Source organism: Spea bombifrons, chromosome 3 (assembly GCF_027358695.1).
Source record: "Spea bombifrons isolate aSpeBom1 chromosome 3, aSpeBom1.2.pri, whole genome shotgun sequence".
Lineage (NCBI taxonomy): Eukaryota > Metazoa > Chordata > Amphibia > Anura > Pelobatidae > Spea > Spea bombifrons.
The window spans coordinates 85,521,621-85,547,456 of record NC_071089.1 but is presented as its reverse complement, the minus strand read 5'-3'; the positions used below and the strand labels follow the sequence as shown (position 1 = coordinate 85,547,456).

Below are 25,836 nucleotides of genomic sequence, written 5' to 3'. Positions count from 1 at the left end.
TAACCCCTGCAGTACAGGAGACCTTATTTAATTTGTGTTTATATACTTTTTCGCTTTTAAACCAAAATGCGTATAATTATTTTTTGTTATTATTTATTGATTTATATATTGCACCATTATATTCTGCAATATACCGTAAGTTTTTTGAATGTTTAGATTTGCACAAAGTAGAACAAACTTGACCATTGTGGATAATTCATATATAATTTGTAAATGAATTAACGAATCTTTGGGTAATTTAATGCATGCAAGGCTTAGTTTAATCATACTTGTTGTTTTATATCTTGTTTTCAGGGTGTTTATAAGGGGAGAACCTTGAGTGTGGTTTAGAGCATCATTTTTTTTTGTGTATTAGCGCTTATACGTATGTATTATTGTACTAACTGTAACATGACCAGGCCTGGGCTGGCCATCTCGCTAACCTGACAAATGCCCGGTGGACTGCTGGCTGCCCAATACTTTTCTGAAATGCTCGGGCTGCAGTATGCAACTGATTGGCTGGATATGCGCGCCCGTAATGTGTGGTCGCTGGTATCCAGTTGGCGGCCGCACACGTCATTTGGTGGCAGCGGGCCTTAAAGTGCCAGAGATGCTAAGTCATCCACAGTCTGGTCCTGAACACACCTTATTGATTACCAGGATATAGCATTATTAATGATATTAAGCCGGGTGAGAGATACAGTTCAGTGTTCTTTTTTTTATACTGGGGCCTTCAGCATAGTCAGGGGTTAATGATTTTGGATTTCCCTGGCAGGGAAAGCACAAGAGACTGAGAACGCCGGTGGGATGGGAGGTCTGGGAAGTGCCGCCGCCGCCACCGCCTCGTGTGCCCCGCATTCCGGGAGTGCCTGGCCGGCTGCCGGCTGCATGGGGGTTCGCTGCTTTCTCACGACCTCTCAGGTTCCTGAGTCCAGCTGGGAGGTATTCATTTCCTGCCAGCAGAGATGTCAGCCGGCTAAACACAACACCAGCACCTCGTCCAGAGCTGTCTGCCCTCAGAACAAGGGGGGGACTCCAGTGACCTCAAACTGGGGGTTCTTGGAGAGCTCCCTGCATTCTTCTTATTGTGTGGAATTTCTGAATAACGTCCCTTCTTAACCATAAACACAATTCTCTGTAGACAATATGGTGACAACTATTGAGTAGTACATAGAGATTGTTTTTCTCTTTCAACCAAGGGTGCTTATGGAGAGAATTAGCACCTAGGATACAATATTTACCTAGTTTAACCAGTCTGGCCTGACTAGTAGATTTATCCTCATACCTACCTAATGTATATGAGGTTTTTCTTAACTGCCCCTACAGAAGCAAAGTCATAAAGTAAGGCCTAGGTAACACAAGAACAATTGGTATAATATACTCAAAACATAATAGAAATTAAAAATCATTTTGTTACACAAAACTGAGCTGTAGCCATAGAAGGGCATCTATAACCATGAAGGCCATTTCCTGTTTGCAGTAATGGCTACATAAACTGCACACTTTTGTGATTGTGTTGGCAAGCAATGTTTTTGTCTGGAAATGTTATTATAATATCATGTTACTGTAAAATGACAGGGTTTTGTATTGTGCGTGAACTGCCCCTGAGCTGGAAATATTAGGTTTTATTTTCATTTTTTACTTATATTTCAATTAAAACAAGTATGTGGATGGGAAGGTCTGAAAATACCAGGGCTTCATCTATACCCTGCCACTTTAATAAACAGATGCTTTGATGGCCATGGATTGCTCCTGGCCAGAATCTCCCACAGCAAAGCTTGATAAATAGACCTCCTTGCACAGAAGTCCAAGTGAATGCGGTTCAGGCCTCAGTGTGTGTCTGTGATCAGAAGCTTATGTTAAGTCACAGCAATCAATGGGAGACCTGACATATGGTAACAGTTAAATGTCAAACACGGGGAGTGGAACCTCCTGTTTTATGTATGAGACGTGTGGGAAAAATTAATTGAGTATAATGACAGGTCTCCCATGGTGGACTGAAGTATCACATTAAGATAAAATCACACATAGCAAAGCATTCGAAAAACTAAAATGTTAACCCCTGAAACACCTTTGTGTAAACTGGGTAGTGATTTATGACATAATAGCATTCTGCTTTATAATTATGTCCAAAAGTCATATTGCATACATCAGAATAGTATGGGATATCCGACCGCTGATCATCAGGAGAGACTGTGGGTGAATTGTGTTACAGTCATAACCCTTCCCATGCTTTAGCATGCCAGTACAGTGCAAATAGGATTAACAGTCGGTGGATTACATGCCACTTGACAATTAACAATGTTGTTAATCAATGTTTAGAAACAGCATAGGAATCACTTAATATAACTGCTGTCTGAGCATAATAGGAGTTGTGGGCCAAGGCAACTGTGGACATATAGAATGCTTGTAGAGTAAACCTGTCTAACACTAAAAGCTTGCACTCTAATGGAATTCAGTTTGCCGAACGTTTGGGGTTAAAAAACATTTGGAGTTAAAAATGTTTCACTTTTGTGGACAGGCCAGGTAAAATGCACCCATTGGCAGAAAAGGGGTTAACATAATCCAGCCCAAGAGTCTTTAGGTTGCCTGTGGCAGATAAAGGCTTAACTGTCAACTCTGTGAGTTAAGTGGAGAAGGGTCAGGTTCGGTGGAAAACTCCTGTTGTAAATTAGAGAGGAAAAAAAACCCACTGTGGTACAGAAAATCAAAGAAAATCAATTTCTGCTATTTCTTTCAGATCTGGCCTTTAAAATGAAATTCTGCTTTGGAATCCCGGGAGACACTGAAAAAAAAGCGTGGATCTGTTAGATAATGAACAAGGGCCTACATATTAGAGCAGAAATCTTTAAAGAAAATGCAATGTAATCTTTCCAAGATGTGATAATAAACTCAACTAAAAGCCTCTTTAGAAGGATGTACAGATCTAGTCTTTAACACTATGTGTGCCAGAGTCTGCTAACCTGTGATGGCAATGTAAAATTTCACTGTATAATTTTTTTGTGTAATGTGGCCTTTTAGTTACAGTGTATATTAAGGGGCTGGATCGTCTAACCCAGACCTAGCGAGCAAGAGACCAGCCATGTTTTCAATGTAATATTTTAGTGCAAGGATATGGAACCTGGTTGTTGTTTCTGCACAGCTGGAAGCTCTGAAACCCACCACATAGCTTAGTAGTATTGCGCACACATTGCACCTCAGTGATATGCCATGACAATTTTCTGTCACTTAATTGGTGACAGAAATGACGCTTACTGTAACACCTTCAAAACAAATAAAAACTGCCTGCTTTTTAAGGTAGCCCCTTGGGAGAAGAGACTCTTTTTGAAGGCATTGTTCTTCAAAATACTCATTGATCTGGCTGTACAATGGCAACACAAAGGAGGGTATTGATCAAGTGATGATAAATTAGAGAGGATAGTCTCTCGTGAAAACCTCAGTTGGGTTTGTGGAACAATTTGGAAATAATGCTACATTAACACACATTATTATTATTATTACTATTATTATTATTAATGTCTGTATGCCCAATGTTAATTTCTTATTCTTCAGTATTTGTGCTGCTACCTCTTGGTTTATTCATCTCACATGTCTTACTTATATCTTTATATATTGCTCTTGCTGAACCTTTTATTGGCAAATTCTAAGGAAATTATGCAGTAGTATTGAAAGCCTCTAGGGGGCAGAGTGTTGCAATGAACTAGAAATATTCCTAAACTGTAGCAATTAACTACTTTAATACAAGAAGTTGCAAGTTGCTACGTTCCTGTCATTCTCATCAACTCACCTGGGTTACTTACATGTATATGTAAAAATAATTCTGTGAAAAAATTAGTTTCAGATTGTTGCAGATGTGAATGTCAAGAAACAGAGCTCTAAGACTCAAAGACTCAAAGACTTTGCCAACAGGAACTTCATCCATAACATACGTGCTATGTCTTCTAAATGCTGCTTTTGAGGTTGAGAGGGGTCTCTCCTTTAGTACAATCCTGACATTTAGTATTTTGGGATCATATTTGGGAACTGGTCTTATTGGACCATTCATTCTGTTTTAAGGAAGCAGTGACCCAGATAGCTGACAAGTGCAAAAGACAGACCAAATAATGTAAGTATAGCACAGAGAATATAATTACATGGATGTTAGACTTTAACACAAAGAAAAATTGGAAATGATACATATGGGCAACATACTCCATCTGAAGAAGAGACCTCTGAGGTGCCAAAAGCTTATGTGACTTTACATCTTTATCTATACTGGCCCAATAAAAGGTATCCGCTTTTACTTAAGACTCAATTTGGGCAACAGAACCTGCAATTTCACCACCTTTTTGAGACTCAGATGGTTAGTTCTTTGGCCAAGGATTACATTACATGCGATAATAGCATTAGGAAGTGAGCGAGCTGAAACATTAGTAGATAAGGGGGGTGAATTCCATGGCAATTTAGGAAAGGACCTGCCAGATCTCATCACTTTAATATGTCTGGTCTCGCTCTTTTCTCCTGGTGGGTTTTATTTCCTTAACACCTGGTTGCAGACACCTGGCCCAGACAGAATCCAACACGTCTTTATGGTGGGATTTGACAAGGAATTCCCTGCAGATCCCTGGATTGTTTGAAGCTGCCCCTTTTAGTTCGGGCTTGTTACAAGTTTTCAAGCTACCTGAAACTCGAGAAGATTTTTTTTATGGGAAGAAAAACTGCCAGCCTTGGAGTCCAAGTAATGGATGGTGTGACAGGGCAGGCAGAGACACACGTGGCAGATCCTGCTAGCCACTTAAGGGTGTCGAAACGTAGCTACGCATCAGCTCAGCAGTTATTAGCGATCATCGTATTATGCACACATATTATCCCTCAGGGATATGTATCAAAGCTGCTTTTTTATTTACAACTCTCATGATCCTCAGATCATGCTAGGAGATGTATGGTCCTGACGCTGTAAAGCAAGGTATGGCCTCCTCTTCACCATTTAGTGACTGACAAGCAGTAAACTCCAAGGGACCTTTTAATATAGACCCACCGAAGAGAAGTGTTCCATATTTTGAGGAAGCTCTTTAAACTTCCCCCTACGGGGTGCACGTGTCGACTCACAGCAACTGTCCTGTCTGCGGTAAAATGTATGACCACATAGGATATTACGTCATTGTCTGCAATAGACACAGTCCTGCTAGAAAGCATTGAGTATGAGACTTAACTTTTGTATGTTTTCCATTCCAGAAAAAAAGCATATACTGATAAGATGTATCTAAGGGGACATTTGGACACGATCTGGCACGCAAAGGGTTAACGCAAGTATAGAGATTTAATCGGGGGGGGGGAATAATCCATCCCAGGGAGTGACATATATATATATATATATAACTTATATCTAAGCAATAACTGATCTGTATGCCTTATAGACCTATGTCCCTAGTGATTTCTTTTAGGATCAATTCCTTTGACTCTTGTGACATTTTAATTACTGTCTAAGAAGGTTTAACCCGTTAGATGAAGTAGAGAGGGATACCCTCCCCTCCCCCTATACCATGATTAATATTAACCGAAAAATACACTGAACGATATTCAGGTACACCAATGATAACAGGATAGACCATAAATTCAAGAAAATACAATGTGCAGTTTTATTAAGTACAAATAATACTTCCAAAATAGGAAGAAATGTTTAAGAGCATAATTCCATGTCTTTGGCATCATATAAAAACATGATTTCGTGTACAAAACGAAATATAAATTGTTATTTTATAATACATTCAATATGAACATCTCACATTTACAGAAAGAGCAGATCCTCACTCTCTACAAAATACTATTGAGAACTAATAAACGCTTCCTAGCAGAAAGTCCTTCAAAGTCCAAGTCATTTCACCAGGGCCTCCACACGGAGTCTGCAGTCACTGAGGGCATCATGGAGGGGGACACTGCAGCTGGTAGTCCGGTTGCCACACTGGAGTTAGTGTACACGGGGATAACAGATCCGTTGTGTGGGAAGGCTGGGTTTGCGATCAAAAAGGCAAATTGTCCATCTGAAGCTGGCACCAGCTGGAAGCCACCATAGACCTTGCCAGCTTCCACTGGTGGACCACCCATCTTGCACGGAACCCCACCCAAGGGAGCCGGGCTGCTTTGAGGAGCTCCTCCTGGAAGCTGCACCAAGGGCTGTCCGAAGGTAGGGTGGGCTCCAGCTGTAGCTGGGATCTGGGGTTGCGCTGGGTAGTTCATGGCATTGATCTGGTTCATGCAGTTGGCCAGATGTCCCAGGAGCCGGGTCCGGACGTCTGTGTTGACCCCTTCACAAGTGGACAGGAATCGGGTAACTTCATTCATGCACTCGCTGAATCCGGCTCTGTATTTCCCCAGGACAGAGGGGTCCGTGTTAAGGGCAGCTATAAGGCAGAAACAGAACAGCAGGTCAGCATCTACACGACCACTAACTCCCCCATAACACACATGCCTGCGTCCATCACACCTTGCTGCACACTAAATAACTAATCGGGTTATTATTGGTCACCAAGGCATCAGTTTTGTTTCCAGTATGGCTGATCACAATGCGATCTGATAAAAGTGATGGTCTCCCCTGGGCGCACCCTCCCCTTCCCAGAACAGTAACCTGAGCTGCAGCTATAAATAAGCCCAGACCGTGGGAAAGGCAGCGAGAGCCAACCCAGTAGAATGCATATGAATGCCATTCAAACCGCAGGCGGAAGTCTGGAACACATCAACCAAGGGGAGAAGGGGGAAAAGTACACACAACACTCACCAGTCATCTGGACTCTCTGCAAGTTCCGAAGATGCTTCACTGTCATCTCCAAAATGTCAGCCTTCTCTAGCTTCGAATGCCTGGAGCTCTGAAATGGAAAGGGAGGATTTAGCACCTCAATGCAACAGATCACTGGGAATATCACCCACTGCCCCTCCAATACAGCTGCCCGTCATGTGGCAGCAGGCATGGCTCTAATCTCTGCGGTGGATAAAAAGCCTACAGAGATATGCCCTGAGGACCACACATCCTTTGAAATGAAGTCCACAGTATTATTACTGTTTTCTATAGCGCCATCATATTCCGGAGCGCTGTACAATGGGCTATGCTGACCTATATTTGTGGGTGGTGGAAACACATTACTCTATCAGAGAACACTTACATCTTTTTTCAAGGCATCCAGGATAAGAGTTTTAAGTTGGCTCAGGCTCTCATTAATTCTTGCTCTCCTTCTCTTCTCCATGATGGGTTTGGATGACTGCAAACAAGAGGGAGACACACGGTGAGTGTGTTATTCTGCATAAAATACACCCTTCAAGGAAGAAAAAAATCACTGGGTGCAGAAGTTCTAAACATGCAGGTATCCATCTATTTACCTTTCTGTGCTCAGAAGCAGTTTTGGGTTTATCCGGGGTGCTGCTCATACTAGCTGGAGTAGCAGCCACAGGAGAAGAAGAGTTTTTCTCCATGATATCAGCTGGCATCTTCTCCAAACACAAAGATGATGTCTCCCAACAAATCACCAAATGTCCCGGGTTTACAGTTCTCTTTTTCTTGATCACAAAACAAGTGCAAAGATCCAAGGGTAAAAAAGTGTCAGGAAGCCGTGTCCAGCAGCAAAGCGGTTTGCAAGGTCCTGCTCTGCCTGCCTGGCTGGCTGCCCTAGGTGCTAGTGAGCTGCCCTTTCCTTGGCTCCCTCTTTATATAGCGCCGACTGCACGCGAACGGCTCGTGTGAAACTTCCCAAACTTTCTTTCCCACAGTAACTTTCAGCCAATAGGATACAGGCACACGCGTGGGCTGCGCCAGGCCATTGGCTGCAGGGCGTGGACACAGACAACCAATAAAGAGCACTAGTGGCCAAGAGGGGGCGGCGCAAAGCTTGCCACCTGTCAATCAACAGCAAGACGGTTAACCATTCGTGGGCCAGGCATAGAGAAGATGTTGCCTGGAGCGGTATCTCTTTATCCGTCTATTTGCATGCATTGTAATACATTACATTGCATTATCATTACAGTGCAGAAAGTAGTTCTCAGACAATCATTAATGACATCGCATTAAATAAATGGGGGTTCCAGGTATAACTCTCATGGGTTTTAAGATATTAATATATTGTGAGACATTATTGTATCAAAGTGGGTTGTTGTAATCAAGTCCAGACGTAAACAGGGTACTTCCCTTTGCAGTAAGAGGGGTTAGATGTGGTCCTGTAGAGTCCAAAATGTTGATTAGATACATGAGGCACAGAAAAGCTACATTACATTCCTCTGTATGATGTTTACGGCAATCAGAAACTTTGTATTTTTAATGTTCTTTTTAAATGTAACTTTGTAGCGAGTAGTCGATCAACGAAAGGACTGATTCCGATGCAAAACAAAAAATACATAGTGATGAATTAATATCAATCTTTCCATTGCCTGATCAATAACAAATAGTGGTCAGTGTGTTGAATAAAAAAGTGCATTTTTTACATTTACTAAATAATATACGTAAAAGGTATTTGTACAGCACACCATTTTTTTCCATATATATATATATATATATATATATATATATATATATATATATATATATATATATGTTGTGTACAGATCAAGCTATCACAATAAACAATAAATCTATAAAGCGGTGTGCTATATATTATATATTATATATATATAGACCGCAGGGATCTGCGTGCTGTAAGTCTGGTTGAGCCGGTGTGTGTGTCTCTTTAAGAGTGACTGCCGCCTGACTCCTGTCGGCCTCCGAGGGCTGATGCTGGAGCACGTGCCAGGATGTTTTATTGCTGCCGTGGCTGAGGTTCGGCGGCTGGATGTGCGTGGGGAGCGGGGAGCGGGTGGGGGGGTAGAGATGGTTTAGATTATGCCGAGAGAAAGCAAATAGCAGCTGCTGCCCTGAAGCCTGGGAAAACCACGCCCACCGACAGACGCATCAAGCTCGTCGGGTGACCTGTCCGAAGCTATTTCTCTGTTTCACCTGTAGGGTGCGCTGGTGAGCCGCTCACAAATTCCATACTTAGTGCAGAGGGCTTGTATCTCAGCTGCTCACCAAGCAAAGATCAGCGCAAAGTTACCTAGATATGTAAAAAAGAGTAATCCTATATTAGTTTTTTGGGGGGATTACACCCCAATATGGATGAATAGCTAGGCCTAGGATGAATAGCTGGCCTATTGTAAGGAATATGATGGTGTTATGTGTTATTGCATATTAATTGAAATAGTGGAAAGATATGTGGCTCAAAGGGAATAATTGCAAATAAATTATTGTGTTTTTAACCCACATGATCTAGGATCCCATGGCAAAGACACCTGGGGAATACTGTATCGCCATTGTAATCATTTCTAAACATATAAAGCCTGTGGGATCATTACTTTAACAATTCTTAGCACGTTACACCTTATATGCCCTGTTACAAGGCTTCGCATTGTATCAACACACCCAAGCATAAGCAAACTGGACAAATAAATGTCTGATGGCCTCCCATAAGCCTTTATTACTGTTTAACATGTAACATGTTACCACCATTTTTTCAGCTACGGACAGGGTCTGGCACTTTAAGTCCAGCGGCCACCAATGAGATCAGTGTGGCTGATGGTTCATGTGGCCACACGATATGCTGTTTGAGTGACAGTATTGGTAAGTATAAGACCCTAACGGTCATCGAACCAAAGGGCATTTTCCTAGTGAGCAAGACATTCAGTTTTAGGTTCCATGTCAACCAGCACTGACACCAAGCATATATATTATGTATTACATTTTGCAGTATCCATCAGTCCACAAACCTCACAAGCGTCCCTCTTTTCCTGAGTTCAGAATATGGATTTCAGTATATGTGTTTTATAGGCCTAAAATGGCAATAATGTAGGTAATAACAACAGAAAATATGTTTACATATAAAATTGTATAAATAAAGCATGCAATTCTTTTTTTAAATGCGTTACTTGCTCATACAAATGGTTATACAATAGGCCATAAAGTCACATAACATCTCTTGGTAAAGCCAAAAGTGTTCAGCCAGTTGTGCATTGGATTTTACGATTAAATATGTAAATACCTTACAGGCAGCCAAATCTAGTTTTCAACCATCTAGCAATAGTGGAATTAGGGTCTATTAATTAAAAAAAGTAAATCTGAGCTGCAAATTGCAAACCACTTTCCTTTCAAGTGACTTTACAGATACCCTTATCTTAAATTTGCAAGGGCACTTCAGTAAATTTAAGGAAACAGGCAAATGACCTGATAGGATTAATTGATGATCAATACAGAAAGAATACTTCCTTGGATGTATCACTCACCTCATTGTGTTAGAATAGAACAATCATTAACCTGGTCCCCTGCAGACTAGTACCCCTGATACCGATCACAGATAAGCACTGTGGGGTTTTTATTTTAACCATTTAATCTCCACATCAGAAATCATTTTTGGAATCATTATTGTAAAAAATGACCAGTTATGTAAAAGCTGTATTAGGCTTTTTCAAAGGCATAGTTTACTATGGCAAATGCATATTTGTGCATTTGAAAAAGGGAAACCATTAAAATGTAAAGGGACCATGGAGCTATCATTTGAATTAAAGTGATGATGGTGGCGTATCCCTTTAAAATGAAGTAAAATAATAAATGTGCTTATTCCATATTTATTAGATTTTAATTGGATCTGGCATACAAATGTGGCATGACTTTTTGATTCCATCTACCACATACACTGTGCACATACTTAGTTGGTAGAGACTGTATAGATCAAAACAAGTTATTTTCTTAATATTGTTGCCAAGTTTATGTGTGCACTCATCAGGACACAAAAATGGATGATACACAGTTGTCGCCTATGGCAATTTTTATGGTCCCAATATAAATAAAAACATTTAATCAGATTACCTTCAAGCAACATTTGCAAATACTCAATGTTTGTTCTTAAAACATTTATTCATTTCACCTTTGCCAGACAGCTGCACTTTAATATTATACCGGTATTTACAACGCAGGGCAACATTGGAGCCAGTGCTGTTAAAAGAATAGTTATTTTTAACCTCCCACAATGAAACCCATGTAATATTTTGATACATATTAAATTTAAAATCAACTAAAAACCTCTCAAAGCAATGGCCTGAGAGACACTTGGATAAGACATAGCCCTCAGATGAGGGGTTGTGGGAAGGATTAGAATGGACATAGCGAACCTTGTAGAAAAGGAGTCAACTAATATTATATAGAAACAACATAGTCCTGAGCTAATGGCGTGGCCACTCCGCACAGTGTGCTAGCAGCAGTAAAGAAAGACTCCAGGCAAAGCAAGGCAAGGATGTGTGATGCGTAAGGTGTAATTGATAGAATGAGGTGTGTGTTTTAGTGTGTGTTTTAGAGTGAGTATGTGTACGTGGGTGCATGTTATGGGGGGGAGGCAAGGGAACAGAGGGCCACTGAGCTGTACTTGCCCCCTCGGGCCAGATGATGCCAGCCCTCCCCTTAAGTGCTTTACAGGACAATGACAAGCAGTGTGCTCACAAGTATGAAAGACCTGCAAGCTTTTATTATTATTATTATTATTATTATTATTATTTATGGGTTCATAACAACACAAAAGAAAGCCAGAGTCATGCACTAATATGGTCATGTTGTGGAGCAATGTGATGGTGTGCTCCATGAGCAATTGGCTCCATACCAATAGGTAGGTATCCTATTGATAGATTAATGTCCAGTTGAGAAATAGAGAATAATACATTTCAACCATTAAAAAGTCACATAGGGCCTGAGTGGTCAGAAACATCCACCTCATCAGAAGATGGACAGCCTGTTATCAATTCTACAGTCTGTTAAATTATATAAGCGCACTGCAAAATGAGTAATATTAATAATGCTATGAGGGCGGCTGGGTAATTAAGGAGAAACATTTTCCAGAGACTTCTCTCAAGTGATAGAAACATCTTTGCTTTATATTTGCTTAAGTGTGTGCGTAGTAAATGGGAACACATACATACTCAAATACTAAATATCAGCTAACCTGTTGATTAATGGATGTATGTAAATATATGTTATGGTCATATTCACTATAGTGTTACTCATTTTTCAACATATGTTCTGGTTGACTTGTGTGGTTCATTCTCGACAGAATCTATCAGAGAGGAGCCAGAGCTCTTTCTGATGTGCATTTTTTTTTCTTCCTTGCAGGAAATAATCCCATGCTAATAAAATGTATTACAATATCCCCCTTGGAGTATTTTACATTTGGTGTAACGCAAGTGAGTAGGAATGGACTACTATGTCAAAGCAGCCAAAACTATTCTAGTAGTCATATATTTTACAGCTAAAATTATTGTTTAACAATATGTTATAGGTCACTGTTATTTGTCTTCTTTAGTATCACTCCATAGCATTTGAAGGGTCAGGCCCTGTTAAATTAACCATGTGATATAGAGGTGGGTGAGCAGAGTCAGAGGCCAGACTGGAGTGCAAATGGAACTTACACTCTCTCTGTGGCAGACAAGCCTCCCCATATGTGTCCAGAAGGATGACTGCAGGACTCACTGCCAAGGGTGTAGACATTGAGTTGGCGTAGGGTCTAATCAATTCTTGCTCTCCTTTCCGCATGATAGGTTTGGTTGACTGCACTTCAAGTCAGTTAAGCTCACAATGGCCCCCACAAACTGAACCTGGTCAAGCCATGCATTAGGCTTAAGACTGGCATATCATAACGTAATATAGCAACATTTTAGTTTTCATCCAAGTTGGTGGCTGTACAGAACAAAAATAAACTCAAGGTGTACTAAAATTCTTATGAACCATATCCTTTACATACTTTACTGCACTGTGCTAAACTATAAAAAACAACGGCTGAACACGAACATGTATGTAATGAGCAAGGTCTATGGATGGAACCTACAAGGACTTACTACTTTATGTTTTACAGCGACACTCTACAGACATTTAGCAGCATGATCTGTCTTCCACGTACCAGATAAAGTATGCTTCAAGAAATACCCCATTACAGAGAATAATTACAGTAATCAAAATGTTCACTTTAAAGAGAACATTTTCTTTAAATCTCACCAATGATGGATGCATGCATTTTATAAAAGAAAAGGCACTCATGTGAATACACTGCAGCTGCACAACTGCAGCATACCACCCAATTTGTGTCAATTTTGGCTGCTAGAATAAGGCAATTGTGGGCAGGAAAACACTGCCATGAAATCTAAGGACGTGCATGCCATGCAAGCCAATGTTGGATCTGGCTGGCAGTGAGAACCCGCGCCATGCGCAGTTTAATTTCTGAATATTGCACAGAAAGTCTGCAAGGTTTCTCTTAATGACATTCTGGTGTCACAATGTGACACTACCAGGGAAATCAATTATTTCCTTGAATGCAGGCCGATCCAGCGCAATGTAAAGGGGGATGGGTACCCCAAAATGCATTAAAGTGCATATGATGGCAATCCTTTATTTCGATCACAAAAATCCATGAAAAAATATATTTAGTCTTCTAGTCAAGCATTTCACCTCGCTGGCGGTTTGTAACACTCTATGAAGTGGTTTTAAGGGCACTTAGACACTTTATCTCACTAACATTAAAAATAAATATTTTAGAATATTTAGCAGAACCCTTAAGCCACCTAATCATGAAACAATCGGGTGTAGCTTTAGCAGAGGGTCCAGCTTCTATTAAAACTTTAATGGGAACCAATTAAGTCCCAACACGTCTACAGAGATATGGTGGAAAAAAAATGAAGAAAACCCCATGAAAAAGCAATGCTGTGTTTACAGGAGCCACCAGGAAAGGCGTGACACATGCAGTAAACAGCTCGTTACCCTCAGGCTCAGGGTCTGGCACACTAATGGTGGCATTTATTAGCCCCTGGGAGCCACAGCTGCGGTGCAGGAGGCACAAGAACGCTGTATTCACACACAACGCAGGTTATATACTACGTGCTTTACGTAACTGTAGCTTTAAAACCAGCACGGGGGAATCTGCTATCTGTTATAACGTACGGCATTTGCTTGACGTACACGAACTAGAACTCTGCTAACTCTCAGGAACATCGCTACTGCTACTGAAGCGCGCTGTCTGCCCGCAGGCGGTGACTCACAACGGCCTTAACGACACGTGGCGGGCAAACAGCCGGGAGAGCCGCCTCCCGCAGCGCGTTCCTGTCTCGACAACTCCCGGCCTTGGCAACGGGACAGGCGGCCACACACACACACCCCATCCACACGCCCTGTGTGCGCGCCCATACCGATGACCGGAAGCGCGCTCCCTGCGTCTTGTGTTACATCGCAAGTAACTCATAAATACTGCATTAACTCCTTAATGGTTAAGCTGCTGGCAGGACCTGTACTGTAATATCACATACATTACAGTACAGGTCCTGTCAGCAGCTTAACCATCAAGGAGTTAATGCAGTATTTATAAAAGTTTACTTTGCCGAGAGTGTTTTTATTATAAATGTATTTGTTTTGAGTAAATGTGGTGATTTTGGTATTTTAGTTAATTTTATTATTGTTAAGGGGTTACTCAATTGAATGGAGGTTGTGTATAAAGGCCATGGCAGGCATGCCCAGACTGGTCATTTGGCACACATAGCCACAATCTCGCCTGATCCAAGGTAGATGGGGTGCTGCAGCTGGCACCCGTGAGCATATAACTTGCCGAAGCGGGTATCCACCCCTCCGCTGCAGTGACATCATTAGGGGGACTGTGGCCGCTGGCCTTAAAGTGCCTGGTCCCCCGTCGTTGCCAGTCCAGGCCTGGGGGGGTAAGGTATAACATTGTGCCGCCCGTATAATGGTATTTAGATTGGAAGTTTGTGGGCCATCTTTATTGGTTTTGTCTTAGTCAGTCTTTTCTTATTTTGTCATAGGCTTTGAATGTATTAATTGTTAGAAGAGGTGTATAAAATCTCAGCTCTATGTAAATAAAAGATAATTTATGAATGAAGTGACCAACATTATAAATGTTTGTGTTGTGTATGCGATGCCGCTTCTTGATATAAGCCAGTTAATTTTGTTTGTTTTTTTGGCACACAAATCAAAACAAATATTTATACATTGTGTGTGCCATATTTTGGAGGTTGGGTTGTTCTCCTTTTCACTGTTAGACCTTCCTTTTGGAGTGCCGGCCGCATCCCGCAGACCCTGTTAAAGTCATTTACACATTGATACAATCATCATTTTTTCCTAGTTTTTTGTGGCTGTGTGTCCTACACCCTTAAATTATTAAGACATATGTATATATTCTTAACTCCTTAGAACAGCTGTTTATCTACAAAGTTGTTGTTTTTTTAATATTTATTAGTTGGTATAGAATTACATTCTGTATTTTAGGAAAATATATATAAAACTAGTAAGAGAAGTATGGGCATATTTTTAAAGTACAATTATGAGCAGTCGTCATTTAATGCTCCACCTATAGCACTTTGAACCACAATCACTTCTTTATGAATACGACGTATGATATCATAGACTAGTCCTTCTAGACAGGCAATATAAATGACACCATAATACAAAATGATGCATAAAAGAACTATAGTGCTCGACATCTCCTGGTAAGCAGAATACAAGGTTATTTTGAGCCATGCGGTTTGACGCTATTCTTAAAAGTACACACAGAGGAACACATGACCAGTAAAGTCATATGTGTGTTTGTAGTTTGTGGCAAATGTTCTGATTCGAGGCTTTATCTCAATGCGATCCGAGGGTCGGTTATTAGGTTGCTATCCAGGGTTCCTCAGCAATTAAATAGATCATTTAGTGTCTCTAGAAACTTGACACATTCTTACAACAAATACACAATGGTGTCTGTACACAAACATATAACTGATACCATAGTGATGGAATTAGATGGCTGAACCAAACTCTTACCCCGCTTCCCTATTTGGGCACATGGCTGTGAAACCAGTGTTTGCCAAGCAAATATTTTAAGTTACTCATTAGACATTTTGTGGTAATTTGCCAACTCCAAGCATTAGCACTAATCTTTAAGGTTTTGTATGTTGTTGCAACGTCCTATATACTGTAAAAAAGAAACCTATATACACAATTGTAATTCTTTAGAGCAGAAAAAGGAATAACATGAGAGCATTGTTACATTTAATTAATCCCAAAACCCGTTTGAAAAGTAAATTACTATACGTCTTTCAGACCAAGATTGGGCCTCACAGGTACCCTTAAGGGCAAACTTTTTTTTTTGAAGCATCAAACTTTTTTTTGCAAAAGACAGCTGATGCTTCCAGTCGTATATGCAAAAAGTAAATTACCTAATACCTTTATTTTTTATTTGGAACCACCATTCCCAAGACATATGTAAACATTTGAATGAAATATATATATATACAAACTAAAAGCACAATATATTGGTAGCTATTGGCAGCTTTAATAGATGAATTTAGTTATGATAAAATATATCATCACATATTTGTCAATATGTGCAGCCTACAACGCATCAGCTACATTTCCACTATAATGCACCTGCCTGGTGTCGAAAACCGTTGTGGTATTTGGCATACAAGCGTACACTAATATAATATATATATAATAATTTTTTTTGATCTGTGCATTTTGCTTGCAGGTTGGGTAGGCATTGCATAGTTTCCTACACTCCAACACAAGCCTACTGTTTATAAAGATGTAACCTTCTCTAATGCAATTTTCCTAATGATATATATTCAAAATAGCCAAAATAGTATACAAAAATATGCACGACTGTTCTTTTAACCTTTTCACAACCTGCATAGCATCTGTGGTCACCTTGGATAAGGTGCTACTCAGAGGTGAGTTTAGGAAAGCAGATGTGAAGGCTACAGTTTTTTTTTTTTTGAATTTCTTTGCTTGACTAACTTTCTCACACTCTAATTCTCACTGACTGCCAGCAAACCTTGAGTCATCAGACTAAGAACCACTCCAAAGTCTATTGAAAAGCCTTTTGAGTCCAAAGAATACAAGAAGAAAGAAATGTGTTTCCTTCTTCCCCAGTATCTGATCTGCACCTGTACAGAACCAGTCCCACACGTATCACCTTTTCAGAGACCGTGAGAAAAAAGAAAGTCAGAGAAGAGGAACTTTGGTGTGTTTAGAAAACACAAAGACATCCTATCTACAGCCACGTGTGTCTCCATCCATCATCATAAATAAAAAGAAACAAATTCAGGATTTCCAAACCACAAGGCCTGCGAACAGTTCACTGTGAACAGAAACTTGTGTTTTTCCAATACAAAGACATACTAATGTGACGTTATTGTGTGTTGAATCTAGAGAGATCAAGCAGCCCTTACCACCGGCCATAGTAATGTAATGCCACAGCAGATGGCGCAGTAAAAATACTTCATGGTTCCTTCAACGTGGTGAAAAATTGGGGGAAACGGGGAGCAAACAATTCACCTAAAGCATTGTGCATTGAAGGGGCTTAATCATAGTGTTGCCTCTGATTAAACGCCATTAGCGTTAAATGCATTATATTGAGGGTTATGTAGGTATGTATATTACAGTATTATTAACAGATTTATAGCAACACACACAACGTAAGTAGTAGTGGGGTAAAGGTGATGGAAAATCCCTCATTATTAAATTTGCACTACCACATGCCTGCCCAGAATCGCTTGCAGTGGTGGCAGCTCTACAAGATTGCTGTGGGAACATCAGATTTATAGATAAAGGGATTTATAGTTACTTTACGATGTACACTATGATAAAATGGGACATACAATAAGTACAGTGGTCTACAGAAATTTTGATTGGGGCAAAATAGGTATAAATACATTAGAAAAGGAGATCCGTGCCCTGTAGAGCCTACGTTCTATCAAGACAAAGGACAAACCCACAGCAAACTTTTTTTTCTCTAAATAAAAAGTTAGTCCTTTGGGCCACAGTCACCCGCAAGCTAGGTAGAATGCTGATCAGTGGTGTATTGAGGTTCCTCAAGTGATGTTTGGTGTTTAATTGGTTAAATGAAATGTATACATGTTGTGGTTAGAAGGTATGTCCTCACACCTTTGTTATTTTAAGATTAAGTGGGCTGAGCCGAAACCAACTTTTTTTTGTGGAGCTAACAAAATGAGCCCTATCTTTATGGTCTGGAGTTTGCATTACATCATCTAAATGTGTTAGGGTTAAAAGGACAATGGGGGGAAACTTGCGAAGGTGATTTAAGTATTGCATCTGGTTAACCCTTTCTGTACATAAAACATTGTCTCCTTAAAAAAGCTGTACTACCTGCTAGTTTATTTTTAATGCTCATCACTGTTCACTGCTGCTATTATACATTGTGTTTTTATCTCTAGTACTACTGAGTATATGCAGACTGTTTGTATACATTCCTTCTGGATTTATGTTCCACTAGCCTTTATTTTTGAGATTAGACTGACCTTTTTTTATCTTGATTTGTATATGCATACAATACTCACAATGATTTTAGAATGCGGTTTTCATTTGTATTTGGAATGATAGAAAGAATAGATTACTGTAAAACCTCTAGTATAATACATACTGTGTATACACATATACCATATATGCAGGTGTAACTTTACACTCAACTTTGTAGGAAAATTAAGTACGTACCCATCACTTCAGCCTCACAATCTCAAACATATACACAGTTACATATACTCACACTTGTACACACTGACATATCCAAACTCACTCCATCCCTCACACACACACCTACATTTAGGAGGCTCTCCCAGCTTACATTTAGGAGGCTCATCCCTTGTGGTCCAGCGGTTGGTAAGGGATCTGTTCTCCTGCTCCCTTGCGGTGCCTGCGTTTACCTCACTCCTCACACGCTGCCTGTATGTACGTGCTGGGAAATTACATCATATCCCATCACTCAAACTCAGCATGCTGGAATTGAGGGAACTCTGATGAGGAGGGCTTTGCCAGTGGCCATTGGTTAGTCGAGTTACGGACTGATATTGGTAGCACGTGCGCAGGCAAAACCCTCTCCAAGCACTCTTTTCGAGAATTCTCATATTCATAATGCACTGTATAATGCACTGTAATGCCCTAAAACTACATATGTGCACCAAAAATTGTTTCAGTCTACAAATAAGTTCCTCCTTGTCGCATGGGTTTGAAAAGCGATAAACTTAAAACAGATAACATAACAGTTTATAAGAAAATATTAGTCAAGTATTAGTAAATACAGAGAAAGACACGCAAATGGCTTTATATCAAGAAAAAAATACGATACAATAGGTGCTGTAGATCCTGCTCTTTCTCGCAGGTCCATTCTTACACCATATGTTCTGGCACAAATACAATGAGTGTACCACAACACATTCTAAAATAATATAAAATAATACATATGTAAGAGATTAACGTAGTCCTGCCTTTCTCTAGTGGATACTTTTGTAGAGAAACGATTTGCGGAGGACCTACATTCAAGTAGTGCACCTTGGTTCCCGACCTGAGTGGATGTGGTTCCCCTGCAAATCATCTTGCTTCTATTACTTTTGATTGCTTGGTTTAAAAGGATGCATGGGGCTTTATTTAATTAAGATAGAGGTGTGTTTTAGCCTCTTCAATTCACTACACATTATTAAGGTCCACCCCAAGCGAGCTTCTGCTGCAGGAAGATCTTGCCTAGGCCCTGTATAATGTATAGTCAAAATCTCCTTACGCATTGAATTATGCATTATGTAGCCCTTCACACTGAAGAAACGTTCTAGTGATGGTCCTTCCAAATGAATAATGAAGTGAAAGAGTTTAAACCATAACTCACCAACCCCAGATAGATTTGCACCTATATAGGCTATTGTATTGCACATGTACTCATTGTATCGCAAAGCAAGGCGACACGACTTGTGCTAATGGAAACAGATTTATGTGCTTTCTCTGACTAGATCATCAGAGACAGGATATTATGTGACCAAGCATATATATCCAACCTGAGGTGGCAGGGGGACACGATCCAAACAATTACATTAATTTAATATAGCTTTATTTTCAGAATGTACTGCGTTATAGTAAGTGTATGCGTTGGGATAAACCAATATATGTTTATTAAAGAAACAAATATTTTGTAATAAAAATTAGATAGGGAACATTATACTTTTCCACCTTTGCAATCTTAGAAAGATAAGTCAGTAGATCATAAGAAGACAATGCGCTCACTCATGAAAGATATGTTGTGGTTGCTTAAGTAACAGTTTACTGCGATATCTATAACGTTGCTTGGCGTATATAATCCTGGCATGTCTGAGCATGTTTGTTTTCATCCATAGTACATAACCAAGGCAGAACTGTAGAAAATTGAGACGAAGGTATTTCCGGACCTGATACTCATACCGTCCTGATTTCAGCTAGGCTCCCAACTTGGTTTTATTAAGGTCCACAATTGGTTATACGTCTGTCTTCGGCATCATTAGGATTTGTTGTACTGACACCTATGCTTACAGCTAAAAATGAAGGCTCCTCATGTTATCTTATATGATACTGGCTTTGGCAATGCTCCAGAAAAGTTGTTTTGCTACATTCACATAAATTCACAATCTATATAAATGTGATTCATATACGCTGCCTTGCCGGGAACATTTGTAATGCCCTTTGTTTTATAAATAGGCTTCATTGTGGATTCTTGAGACATAAGTTCCCTGCGGGTCATGTGGGGCAGCTGGTGTACAGTTGATAGAGGGTAATCTTGGGCTTGTGAAGCACCAAGGAGAGCGCTATCTTTACTGTCGGCTGTCAAAGGAGAGGCTCCATAAAGCCATAAAGCAATTGTAGGGCTGAAGTACGTGGGAACATAGGAGATAGCAAGATCTCAGCTTATTTCAGTGCAATCAAGGACTGAAGTATCTGCACAGAGTTAATAAGTTTGTGTACATATTACATGATAAGACAACACTTGCTCATTGGTCTTTTTTGCTTCACGTGTTTCTCCTCTACAGTCCATTCTCTACTCAGCCACCAGAATGCTCTTTCTTTCCTCCAGAACACAACATACCCCCACATTAAAACCGATGCTCTGGCTTCCCACAAAACAGCACATGATCTTCAAAATCCTCCTTCTTAGTTTCAAGACTCTTCAGCGCTCATTCCCATGCCATATTTCCTCTCTGATATCCTGCTACACACATACACGGCCTTTCTGCCCCACCCATAGAGGGCATCTCTTTACTCCTTTAACAGACTTATAGCCTGCTCCACATCTCTGGAACTCTGGGCACTTACTGTGACAGGCAACCAGGACTCTTCTAAATTGCACCTTCCTCCCCATTGTTTCCGTATGTCCAACGACTCCCTACTACAACTTACAAGGTCAAAACTGGTGCTATAACACATTGATGCATACACGATGGACCCCACTGTATTGCTTATTTAGTGCTTTCTGAGGCCAGATGTTGAAGATATAACTTAAAGGCCACTTCCTCAACATTGGTAAACATAGAAACATAAAATCTGATTGCAAATAAAGTCCATTAGGCCCATCTAGTTTGTCTTAATTTCTACTTCATGTGAGAATTTAAAACAGGAAAACTGCCAACTTGGTTGCTTCTGCAAGGGCAACCCAGTTTAAATCTACAGTGGTTCTGTCCAAACAGTCTTAAAATATTACTAATAAACTACATGATAAGTTTGTAAACTTTAGTCTGTTATTGGTACCCAATAGCAAGTTTTACAGATATGGGATCTTAACTGGAGAGGCTGGTGCTTGGAGGAAATTTCATAGTTGATGTGATTGCAATTGTCAGCCATTAGTGGGCATCATACTAAGTTCACCTTTCCTAGAACTTTCATAGTATAATTTCTGAAGCATTTGTTTCAGATATGAGGTATGTAATTCTTCTCAGGCCACTGGGTGCTTGTGGGCTTTCAGTTATATATTACCGGCTGCCCTCCATTGTTTGCCATATTGACTCCAAGGTAGTGGCGCATGAAGCTTTAATGATTTATAAGGGAATTAGTCCACCTGTGTCATGCAGTCTATATTTGCTTAAATTGCTGAAGGCTGTTTCACTGACAAAGAATTTATGATGCTCTGTTATTTGCTCATGCAGAATGGTCTCAAACAAGGAAGAATTGCTTTTACAGAAAGTAAAGTCTGAATTAATTAACCCTTTGTATTCCAGGATGGGTAAGCTACACTCAACATGTTTGATGTAAGGTATATACAGTGGGCAGGGGTCAGCATGGGCACCCTGACTGGTGATGCACTCTGCATTCTGACACCTTTCTATCAGAACAGCATTCTTTTCAGCAATTTGAGCTACAGTAGCCAGCCTTCACCTCCCACGTGCACTAATGAGCCCTGGTTGCCCATGACCATGTCACCGGTTCACTGCATTTCCTTCCTTGGATCACTTTTGATAGGTACTGACCAATGCAGACTTGGAACACACCACAAGAGCTGCAGTTTTGGAGATGCTCTGACCCAGTCGTCTAGCCACCACAATTTGGCCGTTGTCAAAGTCGCTCAGATCCTTACACATTTTTCCTGCTTCTAACACACCAACTATGAGGATGAAATGTTCACTTGCTGCCTAATATATCCCACCCACTGAAAGGTGCCACAATAGCAAGATTATCAGTGTTACTCACTTCACCTAATGTTATGGTCCTAATGTTATGGCTGATCGGTGTATATCCAAAATATATATTAATAATTGGTACAAGGCTATGATTTTCTCAATTTTCCTCTACCCGGTTCCTTATGGATTACTTGTGCATCCCCTATTCCATACTTATGTGTGGAAGACATGACTTGTGAGTCTAGTGTGTCGACTTTATAGATGCATATACTTCCATACACCTAATGTATTAAAGACTGCCTTTACTGGCCAATATATATAAACCCAAGGAAAGGAGGAGGCGGTAAGGAAAGCATGGAGATTAAAAAGATAGGGGTAAACAACACCATTGTTGTCACCAGACGTTAGATGAAAAGTAGTAGACTTGATGTTTTTATCAAGGTCCGATGAGCTAATTCTGGCCTGGCAGGAGAGCGGGGGAGGTTAGAAGAACTGGTTGTTATGTTTCAGTGATATAGCTAAAGTCTTGTGAGCTTGAAAAAGTGATAAGGGAGTAGGAGGAGAACCAGAGGCCATGAAAGGTTAACAAACACCACTGGCGAATTATGGTACATAGATGTGTTCTTACAACAAGTGTTAAGCAAAGCAGCTGGTTAAGTGCAGGGTGCGGCGGCACAGAGATAAAGCAGTTAGCTAGGAGACCTATGGATTTCATAGGCAGCATTGCAATGTAAATGATTAAAGCCATGCTGCAAGAACAGGTTTTATCTCCCCTGTGTGCTCTACATTACACCTGACATGCAGCAGGAGCTCACCTGAAAAAGTGCAAAACCCACCTACTTTCCCGTGGGAATTTGTCTCAGCTGGGATAACCCCTGGACCTTGCTGCCGGTCTGCCAGCAAACACAGGAGATTACTCTCCTGCGATTCCAACAGCACGCTGTCCATTTTACCAAAACAAGATTAGAGGGTTTCTGCAAAGGGAGGAGTTTAGGAAAAAGTTTCACATGATCTCAGCTTTTATTTAGTTGTAATCCTTGTTTTGGAGATCACAATGAATCCTTATATATATATATATATATATATATATATATATATATATGCACACTCATATTATAACATGTATATTTTGTGATATGATAATGGTAAACATTCTACAAAATAGGTTTGCAGGGAGGAACGATGGGCTTGATTCAATGACCCGTCTAAACCTTAATTAGTGTTAACGTTGCTAAACCACACATCAAAACTCATATCTAAATAAAACTAACCTTGTTATCGTTTCATTTCTAATAAGAAATCCAAAAGGGGATCGGTGGGTATTTTTCCGACTTAAATTAGATTTTTATGGACAAAACAGATCCTACCCTAAATTATATGACACTGCATTAGGGGTTACATAGACTTATTTATTAACACACAGCATTCACATTCACTTCCAAAGGGATGGCATCTTGCGCAATCATATATTTTCTATTTAATTATTACCTGCAAAAGCAAAAAAAAAAAGGATTTATTTAACATGCAATATATTTATCCTTGGCGTTGTCATAGTCCTGATCCAGGGCAATCTCCCCAGCCACCACCTCCACAGCTCAAGTCCTTACTGCTAAGTGTTGGGATATGATATCATACTCCAGCACTCCGCCTTTTAAGGACACACAGCTTGACACACTCCTTGAAAATATAAATGACCTGGTTGGGAAAACCAGAGATCTCCCCTGTAACCGGCCCATTGAGCAGCTGCCCCTGTGGGTGCACTAAGTTGGGTTGCAGAAGGGCATACTGCCCTAGAATACATCTCTGGGGTAAACTGACATCAAAATAAATGTCAGATAATTCTCACTACTGGCTATACCACAGCCATGAGCTTCAGCAGTGGCAACAACCTTTTTCTAATAGTTACATATAGTTACATAGTTTACCATAGAGCTTTACCTTTGATGCTATCAGGCACACAGTGGTTAAGACATGGAATTAGCTGTGATTATGAGAAGCACAGTTATCAATTGGTTTTGGGATTTGTGCCCTGGGACTATTCTTTAGGCATGCAATGCTTAATTTCATCAAAAGCCTGCTTTAGTCATAGAGTTGAGTCTTATGTGTTTTGCATTCAGATTACATCTACATTGCATTAATTACATCATCACAAAATTTACAAATAGAAAAGTGTGGTGCATGACAATATATTTACATGCATTGCATGTAAACAGGTGTAAAAATATGTTTATTCACCTTAAATTGTTCAAGCTGGACTGCAAATCCTATGATGGGTAGTGTAGTCATGCCATACACCAGGAAAACTGCACAATGACCTTGAAATGGTAAAACTACGCCAATCCATTTTCAGCTCAACGAATACAAGGCAAAGTAAACGAGGCACCACCGTTACAAGATGTAGGAATGAAGATTCAGACAAGGGTTTTTTTTAAGGGCAGGGAAATTGAGTAAAGCTGCTCATGCGATAAAGTTGTCCATTATGCTCTGAGATTACATCTCTGTTTAGAAGTGATTACATACTTTCTGAATAAGGCAACTGTCCTCAGGTTCTCATGAAATAAACCATTGTATTTTATCATCTTACATATTCCAGCTGCTAGCTTATTTCCACCTGAGTTGTTCAAAACACTCGTCCAATTTTTCTTAGTAGAGCTTTTTATATGGAAATGATAAAATAATATAACAATATAGAGTGATATATGAACACTGAAGGGTAAGATACAAAATTTGAAGTGCTAAATATTTGGGTTTTTCTTTATATTATACTGCACAATTATTTTCATTGTTACCACGAAGAAATGAAAAGCCAACTATCTAGTATTTTTTAAATCATCCCTATCAAAGAACGAAATCCCTATCATCCCTAGCAAAACTAGCATATACATGTCCTTTCTTCCAGCCCTGTCCTTTCCCCTCCATTACAAAGGATATAACAAAATACAGTGACTATAGGGGAAACGTTTCTTAACAAGAGGGGAGGAATAACTTAATTGCATACCTGCAAACTCTCCAAGTCTGACCTGTAGTCTCAAGATGAAGCCCAGCTCTCCCAGGTCTCTGGGTCCATTTCTTATTTTTCCAGGCAAAGCCAAGGTTTTTCACCTCCTTTTTTTTATTTCCTCTTTCTTCTGTACCTGCTATACCCACTCAGGGCGCAGGCCTACACACATTACCTTATTAACTCACTCAAGTTTGCCTAGGGCATGCCTTGCTCTTACGCATGGATAAGGGAAGCCATGCATAAGGGCAAGGCACCCCTAGACAAACTTTAGTGGGATGCCCCACCATGACAAGTCGCACCTCAATATGGGGCTAAACCCTGACCGTTTACAAAGCCAGAAAAGGGACAGCTCCAGATAGCCTACCTTGGTAAATATCCAAAGGATCCTAAAGATGTGTGTGAGGTGGAATTTTATATATATG

At 40.2% G+C, this 25,836-nt stretch overlaps 1 protein-coding gene across 1 annotated transcript; it reads right to left on the bottom strand.

The window, feature by feature from the left end:
- Positions 1-5,573: 5,573 nt before the first annotated feature.
- HES1 (hes family bHLH transcription factor 1) lies at positions 5,574-7,829 on the bottom strand. The gene is made up of 4 exons (XM_053458917.1): positions 7,330-7,829; positions 7,116-7,211; positions 6,734-6,821; positions 5,574-6,359 (listed from the first exon to the last, which is right to left on the bottom strand). Exons 1-4 carry the CDS (start codon positions 7,435-7,437, stop codon positions 5,839-5,841), a joined length of 813 nt encoding a protein of 270 aa, XP_053314892.1. The 5' UTR covers positions 7,438-7,829; the 3' UTR covers positions 5,574-5,838.
- Between the last annotated feature and the right edge of the window lie 18,007 nt (positions 7,830-25,836).

What these genes read in the sequence shown, in the direction of transcription:
- HES1 (XM_053458917.1), bottom strand. Translation starts at nt 7,437, where the DNA reads ATGCCAGCTGATATCATGGAGAAAAACTCTTCTTCTCCTGTGGCTGCT. An exon ending in TGGATGCCTTGAAAAAAGAT is followed by an intron (nt 6,822 to 7,115) that starts GTAAGTGTTCTC and finishes TTTCCATTTCAG; the next exon opens with AGCTCCAGGCATTCGAAGCT. An exon ending in GCAGAGAGTCCAGATGACTG is followed by an intron (nt 6,360 to 6,733) that starts GTGAGTGTTGTG and finishes TCTGCCTTATAG; the next exon opens with CTGCCCTTAACACGGACCCC.